The sequence below is a fragment of the Psittacula echo genome (genome assembly GCF_963264785.1).
Source record: "Psittacula echo genome assembly, chromosome: Z".
Taxonomy (NCBI): Eukaryota; Metazoa; Chordata; class Aves; order Psittaciformes; family Psittacidae; genus Psittacula; species Psittacula echo.
Window position 1 is genome coordinate 103,420,304 of NC_137742.1, and position 16,089 is coordinate 103,436,392.

Below are 16,089 nucleotides of genomic sequence, written 5' to 3' on the forward strand. Positions count from 1 at the left end.
AAGTAGCGTCTGCCTCTCTAATTGGAGACAGGAATAGCTCTGCTCTTGTTCCTGCCCAGCTCCAATTAAGTATTGTCTCCTCCACTGTCTATCTCTTATTTTTTCAAGAGTATCCCAGTCAATGACTTTGGGAGAATACACAAGCCAAGCACGCCTTCTTCACTTCAAAGTAAACCCAGAGAGACTTAGCTCCACAATAGCCTATAAGCAAAGACACAATGAGAATTAAATAGCCACACATTAATGAAGCTGTGCTCTCCAAAAGAGCTAAATCTTGCTGAATTAAGTTTTGAGAAGCATGTTAAATGTTTGTTGCCTTTGCATGTCAGGAAAGCTGCAGAGAAAATTCTGTCCAGTGCTTTGGTCAGTTTGTAGCTCAGCTACACCATTCCTGCCTGACAGTTCACTTGTGCTACAGAATACGCAAGCAAAGTCTCTGTTCAGAATGGCACAGAAAGAAGCAGACTTAGCTCTTTATACTACAAAGGAAGTAAATTTGTAACAGGAGTGGCTGTTTCTATCTCAAAGCTGTTCTCCAAGCTGGAGAGAATCTGCACACAGCTCTTATCAGTTCAGTGCCCTGCATGAAAACTGAGGGCAGCTTTGCCTTCCCCCATACCTTCCACTTCTTATTTATTAGCTTGACACAACCCAGAGCAGTGCAACAGAGCTCACCCTTGTTAAGCAGAACAGAACCAAATGCAAACACGCATCAACTTTTGTATTTCCATGGGGCTCAATGTGCGCTTGAAACCCAGCTGCTTTCAGTAGCCATGAGAAATCCACATCTAGTAACGCAGGCAGGCTCATGCTTCCTTCCCACCCTCAACAGTGAGAAAACAGGACGGAGAAAGGAAGAGGATGAAGCCCTTTTGGGCAGAAAATGCCTCTGTATTGTTACTGCTATTTAATCAAATGCACATCTGATGAGATAGAGCCCCAAGCACAAGCCATGAGGAGGCACAAATGTTCTAAATATATAGACAGACTACCTTCTCTTCCCTTTCCCTGCTTTTCTTTGTTCATTTATTCACATCAGAACAGCATGTCTTCTTCCCCCAGCAACACGCTGCTGGAAGCAATGCCTTTCCACTGAGACAGTAGCAGCGGGATCTGGGTCTTCTGTCTGCATTTGCAACATTAAAGTTTCTGCAGAAGCCTTTTGCTCAATGAAATATTTACTTTCTCCCACCCAGCATGGAGACAGGGATACTCGGTCAATGAGGACATACAGCCTAAAGGGCTACCCAGTATAAATTACCATGGTTAACAAAGCAAGAAGCACGGGAGAGGAACCCTGGTGCTCATCAGAAGTCTTTGGCTTACTGAGTTTGCTAACAAGTGCTTCTCCCTTAACCCTTTAACTGATGTAAGAAAATACAAGTCTTCTGGCAACTGCTGCTTAAAACCTGCAAGTGCTGGAATACAGATGAGTCCTACCTGGGAATGCTTTAAGTTGGCAGTAACCACCACTATTGACAAAAAAATGTAATTTCTCCCAGTTTCTACCTCTATGATATCACCTCCTCATATTGGATTAGATTAGCAGGGAAAACGTTGAATCCATTTTTAATGAAGATAAGGTCCTCAATCAGCACACAATTCCCTGAAAGAAGGCACAATTAGAAGACAAGATGTCTCTTTTTGTGGCAGTACTGGTTCACGGCAACCTGAACCATAGTGTACACACAATCCAAGGGCGTAAGTGCATATTTACTTAGTTCTTCCATCAACTCTTCAGTTTAGAATCCAGGGAATACTGCACCATCTTACCACAAAATCTCTCTACCTGTTTGGAGTAGCCTCCATAGATGATTATGCTTCCCTCAGGATTGGTAGCCATTTGACACCCAGATCTTGGAGTAGGGCCGATTCCCGATGGAGCCAGCTTGCTCCAGGTGAAGGAGTCCAGGTTGAAAGCATACACATCATTGTAATAGATGTAATCTCTAGGGAGAGCAAATTGGCATATCATAGGTTTTTGTAATGGTCACTCATGTAGGACAAGATAAAATATCACTGAAATAGCACCAGGAACCTCTGAAGAGGTGCAACACCTTACTCAACTTCTTGCATTTATGGCTTTTCTCCTTCCATAGCAACCTACACATTACTATTCCAGTGCAACAATTTGCATTTGACAAAGCTCCTTTACGCAAGACCTCTCGGGGTTCTTTTTTACCTACCATCATTCCTACAGAAACAGAGGTTTCATCAACTCTTTCCAGTTAACACAGTCCAAGGTAACTTGAACCAGAATACAAAAGATCAAAAGATTAGAGCCATGTCTGTCATGGGGGGTGGGAAAAATACACATATGCCCTGTTCCCCTTCTACTAGCCAGCTCACATACTGCTAGTGGAAAATGCTCTACACAGGTTAAACTCCCAAGGACACAGTCAAGTCTAGAGTGGGCTTATTCAACTTGTGCTGTCCTCCCAGGGACTGTGCTTATGCTGCTTACTGTCCCCGAGACATTACATAGCACAGCTCTCTTCACAGTCCCCATGACAGTGTAGCTGTGACCTCACACAGAATATGAGAGCTACTGAAGATCTTTCGGGAAGACAAGGCTCTTGGACAAGATGCAGAGGCCAAAAGTGACCTATTGAGCTTTAGCTACAAGGATAAGCAGCTACTTGAGTGATTAGCTAAGTGGTACAATGATTTCTCAAACACTTGAAGACTTTAAATCACGATCTCTTGAATTTCTAAAATAAAAGTCTAGTTCAGTAACAGTATTTCTGAGGATAATCCCTCCATTAAAGCCCAGCTTTTTCCTACTGGAGAAATTCTGTTGTCTTTTTTAGAGAGGATTCAATACCATCAGCCATCCTGCAATAACCCACCTTGCACTCTCATGGAAACCTCCAAAGATGATCAGCTGTCTTTTGCAAGCAACCATTCGATGTCCACTCCGTCCAGATGGACCTCCTGATGCCCTGAAACACAAAGAAATTCCACATATCAGCAAAATTCCCTTTCTGTTAGTGTGTCAGTTCATTTTTATTAAAGTCTTCAGCAAGTGGGCTGGTTGAGTTCAGCTTCTGTTCTCCAGGAATGGGAAACCATGGGGAAACTCACTGCCTTAATACATATGTATGATTTTCTCCAGAACAGTATGTGTGCTCTTCCTGTAACTCCTGGTATTTGCAACACAGGCATTTTGCAGTAACAATTTTATTCCTAGTGATAAGCCAACATGTCTCTAACAGCACCCAAAGTCTTGAAGTCTTTTCTGCTATGACTCAGAAGCTAATTTGTCAGGAGAGTTTAATGAATAGCAGTTAACTCCCAAAATTGCAAGAAAGGAACTCCAGACAGAGATGTTTTCTCCAAGTGCCAAGAAAGAGCAGGAGACTGGCTCAGACATCCACTCTCCTTCCATGTCTTAGGAAATCAGGTACGCATAAGATCTTCACTCATCCACCTGCAGATATGAGATGGTATCAAACTAGCAAGAAGACTTCGTAAATTACTTCAATCACTGTGTGCAGTTCTGGTGGCCTCAACATAAGAAGGACATAGAGCTGTTGGAGCAAGTCCAGAGAAGGCCATGAGGATGATCAGGGGCTGGAGCACCTCCTGTATGGAGACAGGCTGAGAAAGTTGGGGCTGTTCAGCCTGGAGAAGAGAAGGCTGCGTGGAGACTTCATAGCAGCCTTCCAGTATCTGAAGGGGGCTACAGGGATGCTGGAGAGGGACTCTTCATCAGGAACTGTAGTGACAGGACAAGGGGGAATGGGTTCAAACTGAAACAGGGGAAGTTCAGGTTAGATATAAGGAAGAAGTTCTACTGTGAGGGTGCTGAGGCACTGGAACAGGTTGTCCAAAGAAGTGGTAAATGCTCCATCCCCAGCCAGCGTTCAAGGTCAGGTTGGACAGAGCCGTGGGCAACATGGTCCAATGGGAGGCATCCCTGCTCATGGCAAGGGGCTTGGAACTATACAATTTTAAGGTCCTTTCCAACCCAAACCATTTTATGGTTCTATGATTTCCTCAACAGCAAAGGCATTGCCACAGAACAAATCATTGTTATTATCTTGTACACTAAAAGGTGGCTACTCTGTTCTGTTCTTTCAAGCCTTCCTGACCTTTCAGTTAAATGTGCTACTTCCATTTCCAGGAACAAGGAACAGTACCCCATTTGTCACATCCAAAGGTTTCACGCGAAGCTAGGCAGCTGGCAACGACATTCCTGAGAGGCAATGAAGACGCACCTTCCTTCATATTCACCTACAAACTGCACATTATATGACAGAGAACAAAAACAACTTCAAGAACTCTCAAAACAAAGCCAACTTTAAGCCAAACTGCAGCAAAACCAGGGTTTGCTTTGTGTGTTCTCTGCCCCCGTCGATCAGTCTATCACATTTTCACTCTGGCTGAGGAGCCTCACAAAGCGCACACAGCAAGACTGCTCAAATAGGCAGTGTTAACATGTGTTAAGTGGTTGAAGAATTGGGGCCTAAGTAAGTAAGAAACCTGCTCACCACTGAAAACAACAGCAAAACCTAAACCCACAAACATACTGGTACACTTTAACTGGCAGCAGGTAGCTGTAAAGTGCAGAGACACACTTTTGTGAAGAGGGAAAATGGGGGCCCTTATTCACCATCAAAAATGACAATCTCATACCAGTCGTAATGAAAAACTCCAAGCAGAACAGCAGCATTTCGGTAAGAATGAATTAATATTGACTGCCTGGACTTTTTATTCTAACAGAGAGTAAGGTTTTCTAGGCATTTACTGGATTTTTAAGTATCACCCTTAGCACAATAGCACCTTAGTATTAATTTCATCAAGATGTGAAATCTTTATTTTCTTTTCTGTAAAAAGCTCCCAAATTATTATTCCAAACAATGGTACCTTTCAAAATATTTATTTTTTTTTAAGGAAAGAAGGAATTAAAAATCAACATTAACATCAAAAAATCAACATTAATATCAAAAAATCAACATTAACATTAAAAATCAACATTAACAATAAATCCTTTTCTCAGAGAATGCCTTCTGCCTTTCTTCACAAACAGGTTCCCTCCAAGTTAAAAATCAATTCTGAATAATAAAAAGTTTATTCATCAATGTGTGTGTTTTAATAAATGAGTTCCCACAAGTGTACAATTACCTCAAAGTCACGAAGAAAAACATCCAGTCTGTGGCCTGATCTGAATTCAGAGAAGTCTCACTGACACCTGCACCACTTGCTCTCAGTCACAAGACTGTTCTCTCCTTTCTTGAGACTAGCAATATAACCTACAAGAACAGATGCCGAAAAACAGTTCACAGAAACCTCACCCTGCACACTGTATCCTCTCAGCTTCCTTGGCCTTAGGGTTACACATTGCAGAAATGACCAATAGAGGAATGTCTACAGCCTTTGATGTAAGGACATGCCCTCCTAAACTTGAAGCAATTACTCTTAGAAAGTATCTTTTACATAGAGCTATTCACAAACCCAAGGTCCTTTGACCCATCTCCAAACATGACACAGGAAAAAACAAATGGCATAGTCAAGGATACAGGCAGGAAAATGTAACCATGCTCCCACTCAAAAAAGCACTTGCTGCAAGCTTGAAGACTCATTTCCCAAATGCAAACTGTCTCTTTTTACCTGTATCATTGCTCATGGTCCAAACCAAGCATTTTGGAAATGATTTCACAGATTTTATGATTAATACTCTACTTCCTGGGGTTGACACCATAAAGCAGACATGTGGGAGGGAGCTGTAAATTCTCCAGACTTTTTTTAAAAATAGATTAAAAGATAAGTCTGGATAAGGACTGGCTTTACACATGTACAGCATGAGTCTGATCAGAACTGCTCCATAAGGAATTTGCTTTTGCTTGTGGAGTTACCCTGGGACTTACAGCAAGATAACAGACCTGAATTCAGTCCCCAGATTCAAGACTTAACGTTTCACAGTGGCTACAGACTGCCTAAGTGAGTTACCTTTTCATTCATTCCTTCATCCAGAGGATGCCCAGATGAATCTTGGAATCTTTCCATAATAATAAAAGTGATGATGCACAGAACATCCCATCAAAGGGGCATTTCAGGATAAAGCACATTTATCCTCCAGTACTCAAGGTCGCTGAAGGCCAGGACTTCAGTTCTGTATCTTACATCTGTGAATGCTCAATGGCACACACAGAGAGCGTACCCCCATGTCTGCACACTCAATTAAGAAGTACATGAGTGAACATGCAATTGCCACAAGGCACAAAATCCTCAAATCAAATCCCTTGCACAGCCAATCAACAGTTGCACATTTGGATCCCGATCTATCAAAGCTCATACGGCTCCCTTCTGGGCTGACTGAGGAGGTCTACTCAATGGTACACGAAAAAACCCTTCTTCATGCACCAATGCACCTTTCTACTTTGTGTTACAGGACTCGATCTTTCTGGTGACATAATATATGAGCAAGAAAAGCCATCAATCAGAAAACAAACCTATGCTGAAAGGCATCCTGCAGCATAGTGACTGTTCCAGTTCTCTCTTGTAAACAGCATTAAACACGCACTTGCGAAATGCTACCCTGAAGTATTTATAGCACCACATCTCACAAAACTGTTATGGGAAGTATCATTAACATTCCAGTATTAAAGAGAAGGGAGCTATACAGACTCAAAAGCAAGATCCACAGAGAGGATCTGCCAGTTCCCAAGCACAGCTCCAAAGCATGACGCTCCCTGTCTCTCTTTGAGAGAGTGCATACGGCAACAGAGCTGAATAAGAATCTTCTCTCTAAGAAGGAATAAGGCAATTAGGTTAAAACATTGCTTAGCTCTAAGGCAGAGTTAGTGCACCGAGGCAACCCTGTATCACACACATGATAAGGCGCTTTCTGTAAGTCGAAGTCAAGTTGCTGGCAAGTCCTCTAACAGGCTAGGATTTGTTGTATTTGTATGTGTGTGCACGCAAAATGCAAGTAAATATAGCTAAATGTTGCTAAATATAGCAAAGTTTAACTCTGTCAAGCAGGCTGGCAGCACTGTGAGATAATGTAGCACCACATTATCTCTGTGCTGAGATAATGGAGATCCACTTCCCCAGCAGCCTTTGCAAGCACAACACAGGGATGCTACATACAGGGATGAGTTATTCAAGGTTTTCTCTTTAAAAGCACTTTACAGCTAAGCCTCTTATGGCACCAGAATGATCTGTGGCATGAACTGCAGTCCAGGAAGGACAACATAATTGTCTGAAATCTAAGCTATAGGGCTGAAATAACTAGACTGCCTAAAACTGCAAGTTCAGACTGCAGCAGGACCATCTTAGCTGTTTAATCCACACAAACCAGTACATTCAAACCCACCTGAAAAAGGGCACGTGATTCTTCCCATGTGGAACAGAAACAAAAACTGTCTCTCTTGTCCAGGGAATTCTTAATGAACAATTATGGTATCCTATTATTTGCACTAAAATGATGTTTTCCAAATCCAACTGAGTTTACTCAATACCAGTCTATACTCCAAAGGTCTATCACCAGGCATTTATTCAGGTAACGCTGAATATGGAAACATGGTATTACCACATGGTAAACCACACTGGAAACATGGCATTACTGCTTGGCCTACTACATGAGGGCTTGTTGTACCATGACCCAACAAACCTATGTAATCTTCCCTTCCCATTTAGTTCTCCCAAATACATTCACTCTCCCAACATCACTAGTCCCGAAGCTGATCCCCCACTGTCACCAGTCATCCTAGCTGGTTAATGGCTATTTGAAAGGTGCTAGACTTCAGACAGATATGAGAAATCTATGTGGAAAAATTGACAGCAGCAATGGGATTCCCTGGCAAAGAAAGCAAAATGCTGAAGGAAGTGAAATGCAGCGCATGTTACGATCAGTTTAAAAGAAGCACGAAAAAATAATCCCTCAAACAACTCAGCAATCATCTCTACCCTTTCCTATTCCTCTTTCCAAGCAGACTGTAATCAAGATGCCACATGGAAAAGCAAAGAGGCAGCAGAAACCTGATTTTCACACTCAGTCAGGTTAGCACTAAAACAAAGACATCCCCTCCCAGCCTTCTCCCTCAGATGCTTCATTAACGCAACTCCTGGAGCACTGCCCCAGGATGGGGAGGAGATGGACTTTGTTCTACCCAAACACTGGGCACAGGCCACAGGCGTTTTCAGAATTCCAGCAAGGCTGAAAGACAGACATCCACCCAAACACATCAAGAAGCTCAAATGGAGTAGATCCTGCACGGACCAGGGTGACAGAAAAGATCATCTCTTCAGGGCATCAAACTTACAATGCTCACTTAGAAAATGTCTGTACTTTTTCCTACCAAGAAAGAATGAAGCATCAATGTCTCCAAATACATCCTCCTTCTGTGGCATGGCAGCCAAAGGGGCATTCAACAAGCAGTACCTGGCGATGGAGTTGAAGAGCATGGTACCTAGAACTTGCTCCATAGGTGGGACCAGGAGCTCACCCTGCCAATCTGTCTCCTTCCTCACAACAAGCCACCACAACAAAATCTCTTGCCATGGTTTTAGTCCACTTGGGTCCTGGGATTGCTGGGGGCCTCCTGCAACTTGCAGCACATGCAAGCTTCGTGCTCAGCTCCAGGGAGGGAACAGCTGCTTTTGCAGTATAAGTTACACTCAGCATCCCTCAGGCTGCTCTCCCGTGTGGGATAAGATGCAGGACGAGCTCACAACCACCTCAGTTCCTATTCCCAGGCATGCCAGGTACTGCAGCGCTTGTTTTTGGAGTGGAAAACCCTAAATCAGCTCGACAGCAGCACATCTGCAAACCCATGAGAGAACAATTTGCGCCATTGGTGGTGGAGCTAATGAAGCCTCAGCTGGATTCTCCGATGGCTCACAAAAAACAATCTCCTGCCCTTGTTCTCCCTGCAGCTGGGTATTAACACTGCTCTCCTGTGAGAATTTTTTCAGCCAGGAGTTTGGTTGAAACATCAACCCTTTCTCTTAGCAGGGACTCTATAGCAAGCATCACTTCCTCCCCCATCCCCAATATGAAACTGGTAGGGATGTAATGCATTTGGAATTCATCCCCTTCACTTAGCTGAGATGAAGCAAGGGATTCAGCAGTTATTTTGGGGGAGCTGGGAGAGGTACACTCACATTTACAGTTATTACGTCAGCTTCTGCCTAAAAACAATAGGCAGATCAGCCTGCACAGTGACAGGTCTTTTTAATCCTTGCACCTCTTAAAGAGCCCTCCCTTGTCTGGGAGGGTTTCTCTCACCCCCAATTCTCAAAGACAGGCAGGGCTCACTAGAGGAAACCGGGCTTCCTGTAACATGGCAAATTACAGCTGTTACCAGATTAACACTGCCAGCTCTGGAGCCAAGAACCACAGTGCTGGACAGGAACCAGCCGCTTATGAATCAAACAGCTTTCCCTCAGCCTCCCAGAGCATGCAAAAGGACTACCCTGGATTCTTGCAAAGCAGTCAGCTGCCAAGATCCTGTGCTCCCAAGCATCCTCTAACACAGCCTGTTTTGGACTCCTTGAGATTTTAGCACTTTGGCTCTATATGCCCTCCTGGACCTTCCACACCAGATTCCCTTCAGTGCTACAGTAACATTAGTAAAATTACACCTCTAATTTTTCCCCTTATGAGGCAATATCAATCCTCCCATTTTGCAGGGAGGGGGGAAAAGGAAGACAGGCAAGATGATTCACCATGTGGCCTCAGGCATGTGCAGAGGCAGAGCCAGGGTATCTGTCCCTGCACAGCTCAGTCTTAAACCACCCTCTCAATTACTATGCAAGAAGAGAGAGACACAGACAACAGGCACCCGCACTCTGCAAGCGGGGTGAAAAGTGATCAACCTAGGCAGATCTAGGGCTCTCCGTCTAAAGGAAGTACACAGAGCTCACAACCAGGAGCCTGACAGGTTGAACAGCAGATGAGCAAGTGTTCAAAACCTGCTGCTTTTCCCAGTGCCACCTCAAGGATCAGCTGCAAAAGAGTTCCACTGAAAGCTAGGCTCTGACTAATTCCACAGTCAAGATAATCCCAACGTCCAAGAGAATCAAAGCCACATCTCCAGCCTCTCAGTCCACTGGATGATCCATTAGACCTTCTCTCAAATAAAAGCAGCATAACCAAGGAAGCCAAAAGTTAAGGAAACATTAGCAGAGGACTTCAGGCCAGATCAACAGAAGATATTAGACACCTTAACTCCTGTCAAAAACTACCAGGGCTTTTGGCACCTATTTACTTGGACAAGCCTGAATGATTGGCTTGTTTATCCCAAGGAATATCGAGGCAGCAAATGCCAGTTATCAGGTGTGAAGTTGGCCCTGTGCATAGATACAAGCTGTCTTCTCAAGCAATGGTAGAACTGGGAGATCCTCGTACTGGTCTTGTACAGCCCAGCCAGGAGGATCCCAGGAGATGGAACAACAAATACTGCTTTGAAACAGGCAGAGTGCTATTCTGTTTTCTTCAGTTAAGTAACACCAAAGCACACCCATGCTCCAAAAAAATCATGTATTAAACAAAACCATTCTGGCCTCAATAGACTTGGACACAGATCTTGCTTCCATTTCTCAGTGGAGGCTGCCGTCTCCAGCATTTCTAGGATGGGCATCCCTGTACTGAATGGAGAGATGAGCAGACAGCTGGGAAACCACAGCACTATACCAGGAATCAAACTCAGATCATGCTGGCACAGTTCCTTATGAGGTCAACATCACTGACTTCAGAGCACATTACAGAATCATAGAATCATAGAATAGTTAGGGTTGGAAAGGACCTTGAGATCATCTAGTTCCAACCCCCCTGCCATGGGCAGGGACACCCCACACTAAACCATGTCATCCAAGGCCTCATCCAACCTGGGGGAATCATAGAATCACAGGTCAGAAGGGACCTCAAGGATCATCTGGTCCAACCTTTCTTGGCAAAAGCATGGTCTAGACAAGATGGCCCATTACTTACTTGATCTGCTCCCACGTCTTGGTAGCCAAATGCAGTACCCAGAGATCCTTGTAATGATAGAACTGCTCCCCACTGGGAGATGCGAACTCCCCGCCAAATACCCACAGCTGCCCCCCGGCTGTGGGCACCACTGCTGCCTGTCAGGAGAAGAATGAAGAGCTGGATCAGACAAGGGTTCAGAAACCAGAGACAGAAAAACTTTATCAAATTTGCAGCTGCCTCCAAATACCAAGGAGCAGACAAGTGGCAGCGGCTGCTGCTGCCTTGCTTGACAGAAGCAGCTCTCTAGGGCTGAAGGAAGGGGAATATTAAATGCAAGTTATTCATTGTTACTGCCCCTATAGTAAAAGAAAGCTGGCCAAGGAGCTGGGCTCTTCCCACCTTCTAGCATTCTGAGTCTCAGTTACACAAAAGTTCCCTGGGAAGCTTCTTGGGATTTAGTTTAAACTAAACAATTTAGTTTAACAATTGTTCAAATCTCTCTGCTCACCAGAAAGAAACCCCTCCACAGCTAAGGCTCAGCAACACTTCACCCATCCTTTAGCCACATGAATAGCCATACTGTGGGTGATGAGTTCTGAGGCATGGGAGGAACAGGGGCACTTCCTTCCTCCAAGACACATCAAACATCCCAGCACCAGGCAGGCATAGCAATGCAGGGAAAAGTCTTCTGGAAAAGGCCATTAACAGTGCGCAATTGCCCTTTACAGATTTGTAGATTATAAAACAACAAACAGTAAAGCAGCCAAGCTGCAGCACAAGTCCAAACCTGACACTTACCAAGACCTAAAAGGTATTACTGTTCCCTCTGAAGAAACAAAAACAAAACCATCACCCCTCCCCCCACAAAAAAAATAAAAACAACCCCCAAAAGCCCCCCAAAAAACAAACACAGAAGGAAATGTGCATCATTTGGACACAAGGAGACTGTTAGTGCTTTGATTAGGGCAAGCGGCAGAGAGAAGAGTATCAAAGTGGTTTTGAATATGTTTTTTTTGCATAGAGCAGCACCAAAACACTGCTGCAACGCAAGCTGACAGTTAAAAGCAGGGAGGGAAGAGCAAGACACTAATTCATTATAATTATCTGCATAAGCACTAAGGAAGAAGGAAGGAATCCCAAAAAGGAAACTATGTGACTGTGCAAATTTCTTCATTGATGAGGATCTCTTGGGTTGTTTACACTGTAAACAAATTCTTCCACATGTGTTTTTTCCAGCGTACACATCAGAGATCAACACTGGGATAATGATCTCTTTCTTCAGAAGGGCTCCACTAGCCGCCTACCTTTCCCAGCAAACAGCAAAGAAGATTTTTAGCATCAGACACGTGACCATACCCTTACAAAGCAGCCTATACATGCAGAGACTAAACACAAGAGAAAATATGGGTGTGCCTGCGAACAGGATTTGTGGAAAGTTACCTAAACAAAGGCGATACAAGCCTGACTTCTACAGGCATCTAGAACTTAAAAGCTGAACAGAAAGGCAGACGCAACAGCCCACTCATGCTTGTGTGTGACCTTCTGAAGAGCTGGCTCAAAATTCATTACATAGCTAAACCTTCTCCTCAAACAACTGACAACTCCCATCTATAGGTGTTCTCACCTCAGCTCTGTTACGCTGACTTCATTACATCAGTTCAACTCAGAACTGTGTGTCTGAGGCCAGAGATGACAAATAAAACTGAAAACATGCTCCTACAAACCCACAGACACACTTCTGTTTGCTTAATGCGCAATACACATTAAAAATTAACTTGCAAGAAAGATAATAAACCATTCAACTAATGAGGCTGAACTGTCTCCTGTGCAACTATAATTATCAGACAGAAAGCTCATTGTTGAAGCAGGACTACCATTTGATTTTTGTGGTAATCCAGCTGCAGCTTCCTGATGCACACTCTTCCTGTTTAGCTCATATTCAGCTGCTAGACAGCCACCTGCTGGCTACCAACACCAGCCAAGCATCTCTCAACTCCACACCCACAAAGCAACCTCCTTATCCTCTAGGGAGTGTCTGAATTTAGAGTCTCCTTTTGGAATCCGGCCTCTAAAATCAAGTTTTATTTTAAGCACCACAAGACACCCCCAAAAATCAAGTCAGAACCTTTCAGGACACACAGCTCAGAGCAAAACTGGCATTTAAGTGTAGCATAACAAGGGTATATGAACCTAACCGCATGCTGGATCTTACCAGGAAGCTCTAAAGAACTTTGGCCATGGGTAGCCAAATAACATTCGCATCCTGTATGGCAGCTTTTGAAGTGTACCAGTCACCCAGCCACTTGCTGCAACAGGTAAGATAATCTACCAGACAGCTGGAGAGGGCCAAAGACCTGCAAAAAATACAATTCTTTGGTCCAGTTTCTAATGTGGTGTTCACATAAAGTAAACAAACACAAATCCTTCATCATCACAACCAGCCAGTGACCTTAATGACACAAGTACCAGAGGTGAATTCCAGTGAAGCATCATGATATCCTGGAGAAAATTTAGGCAACTTTCTGTCCTGCCTTCGCAAACTAAAGAGAAACAGCCCATCTGACAAGGAACTAAAAAATTCACAACCCAAAGGCAGGACACACACAGTCAGTGCTAGTGGTCTGGTGTGTTATAAAGCTGGGATACTTTGCAAAGGCCAACTGCTGCATTCTTGCAGGGTCACCCTACAATAATGGGTCTTTCACACTGCTGGAGCAGCAGTATCTGTAAGGCCCACAAATATAGGCCTGTAGGCATTAAGGAAATAATAATGCACATTAACTCCGCCATTCATAGCACTTTGGTTGAATTTGAAGTTATAACCTGACCACCATTTTTGAAAATTATGGTTGAGCTGGTCTCTACATGATGCATCAAAGAGACTGCATTTTCAACAGAAGTCTCTCCCTGAGCCCTACCAACCCAACAGATACAACCCCAGCCTTCACACTTAACATTTCCAGAGGCCACCCAATGATGCTTCCAGAGAGCACAAGCACTGTGGATCGGTCTGTACAGGCCCCCTCAGCAGAAGAGGTGAAGTGACACCATTAGAAGGGGAATGAAGAGAAGCCTGGGGGAGGGAAATCAACTCCCATCCATCTTTACTGCAACGTTAGAACAATTAAAGCACCCAGTACCTTACCTGGTGAGCACATCGCCTTGGTGGTGGGTTGGGTATCTCTACTTTAGACCAGCTGTTCTTTCGGATGTTGTAAACATACAGGTCGTTATACAGATATGTCTGTTAGGAAGAGAAAACAGACATCACCACAGCTCTTCATTTGACAGGGCCAGTCTGTCCAAGCACAGGCACGCCTGAGGGTTCCTGTGGATCTGGGGGAGAAGGAGCCCAGCACCAGCTTTGCAAAGCAACACCCCTCCTGCCTGATCAGGCAGGGAAGGACAACAATGTCCTCCACAAGACTGGGAGTCAACGTGATTCGCTGGACTGGACTGTTCTTTCCCAAACCCTTGGTTAAACCTTGAGATAGGAAGACTTAAGAAGCTGGAAGTTTAACACAGATGTGCAGGTTAAAGTTGCTCAAACTGCTACTCAATCCCAGAGACAGGAACAAGTTAAGGTAGTGAAGCAAACAGAATTAGTTTAAACACATCACAACTGGGTAACCCTAAGGCAGCCAAATATCGCTGGCAGGTCTCAGTTTTCAAGCTACAGTATGTTAAATTTCTTAGTGTCATAAGGAACAGTTTGTCTCCAGGAACAAAATAAACACTTGCAATGTGCAGAAATGCAGTAACAAGAGTGTCCTCTTGCAAATATTTGCTACTGTACACATCTCCGAGGCAGGCAATGCCTTGCCAGCAGCAAAACTACAGAACTATCTTGTTTTGGAAGCTGAAAGTTAGAGATTCTTCAGTAGTTATCAAAAAATGAGGGGCAGATATGGCTACAATTAGGTCTGGAGAAATTATGAAGCCCTGAAATATTGATGCCGAGACAATCACTCTGACTTCTTAATGGGTTCTAGCATGTCTCCTTCCTGCCAACTGCTCAGCCATGAGACAGTATCATGGCAGAATTAAAAGGCTATTTTGCTCCCATTCAGGGACAAATACATATTTTATGAGTGCTGCCTTGAATTTCACTTCAAATGAGACTCATGCAAATTACAGTAAAAGGCAAGGAGAGGGTGGAATAAAGAAGAAAAAATTGAAGTATACATTACTTTTTGGCCATTGAAATATTCACCTCCAAAAAGGATCAATTCGTCTTTCTCAGGGTGAGCAGAGAGGGAGCCATTCAGCCTGCAAAAGAAAGAGGGACAGTCAAACCAGTAATGTGTAGGAGTCTTATAAAACAAGCTTGCAATCTTAAACTCAGCTAGCACTAGCACCTCTGCCCTCCAGCCACAAAGGTCTCTCCATCATCTGCCAAATCACAAGGCTGTGATGTTCACCCCAGGGCTAAAAACTTCTCAAAGAATTAACTTCTTAAAAACTTCAAGCAAGATTAATTTGACACTGTCTGAAGTCTTCTCCTATTTTAGGAGCACACGTTATAATGTCATTTAACACTCCTTTTGACGTTAGCTCTTGAATTTTAATGCTGGTGTGTCAAGAACAAAAATTAGTTTTGTGAGGGCACATAACTATAGGTAGAACTGGACTGTTTCAGATCAACTTATCTGCATCACTATTCTGCAGCCTGCAGTGGTCATTGCTTTACACACCACCAGAGTGTTTTGTAACATGTGGAGACAGATGTCTACCACTACCAAGGAGGAACTAATTGACCACTGTAACAGCCTTGTGAGACCAAAAGTAGGGTACTGACATATTCTACTACACAGCCAGGAAAAGTTATCTTGGAGAAAGGCATTTATTTAACAAGCCACAAAAAGCAGAAATACAGAACCTAGAAGTATGCGAACCCCAAGCTACACTTGAGGAAGCGTCTCGTGTCTGACAACGCATCCTTTTGTCTCTCCTTTCAGCTTTCTAGTCCAAATACAAAACTTCCTCTTAACCTTTATTTTTCCTCAAAGCCCTGTAATCTAACGCCGCTTTGCCTCTTTTGTGTCGATGACTAAAAGTAGATTTTAAGGCCAAAAACAAAAAAGCTTTTGGTCCTTTTTTGGAACAGATATTCAACATACCAGATATTTGGAACTCCAGATATCAGCTATGCCAGACATTTCCACTCT

The 16,089-nt window shown here is 43.7% G+C and overlaps 1 protein-coding gene across 3 annotated transcripts in view; it reads right to left on the minus strand.

Annotated features, from left to right (window-relative positions):
- The window catches only part of KLHDC4 (kelch domain containing 4), a 34,863-nt gene that overhangs the window by 17,128 nt on the left and 1,646 nt on the right, over positions 1 to 16,089 (minus strand). For all 3 annotated transcript variants that reach the window (XM_080637736.1, XM_080637734.1, XM_080637735.1), the window contains exons 3-7: positions 15,112 to 15,190; positions 14,067 to 14,165; positions 10,940 to 11,076; positions 2,850 to 2,942; positions 1,790 to 1,949 (exon numbers count right to left, since the gene is read on the minus strand). In XM_080637736.1, coding sequence (XP_080493862.1) covers positions 1,790 to 1,949; positions 2,850 to 2,942; positions 10,940 to 11,076; positions 14,067 to 14,165; positions 15,112 to 15,190 — 568 coding nt within the window. The remainder of the gene's footprint in view (positions 1 to 1,789; positions 1,950 to 2,849; positions 2,943 to 10,939; positions 11,077 to 14,066; positions 14,166 to 15,111; positions 15,191 to 16,089) is intronic.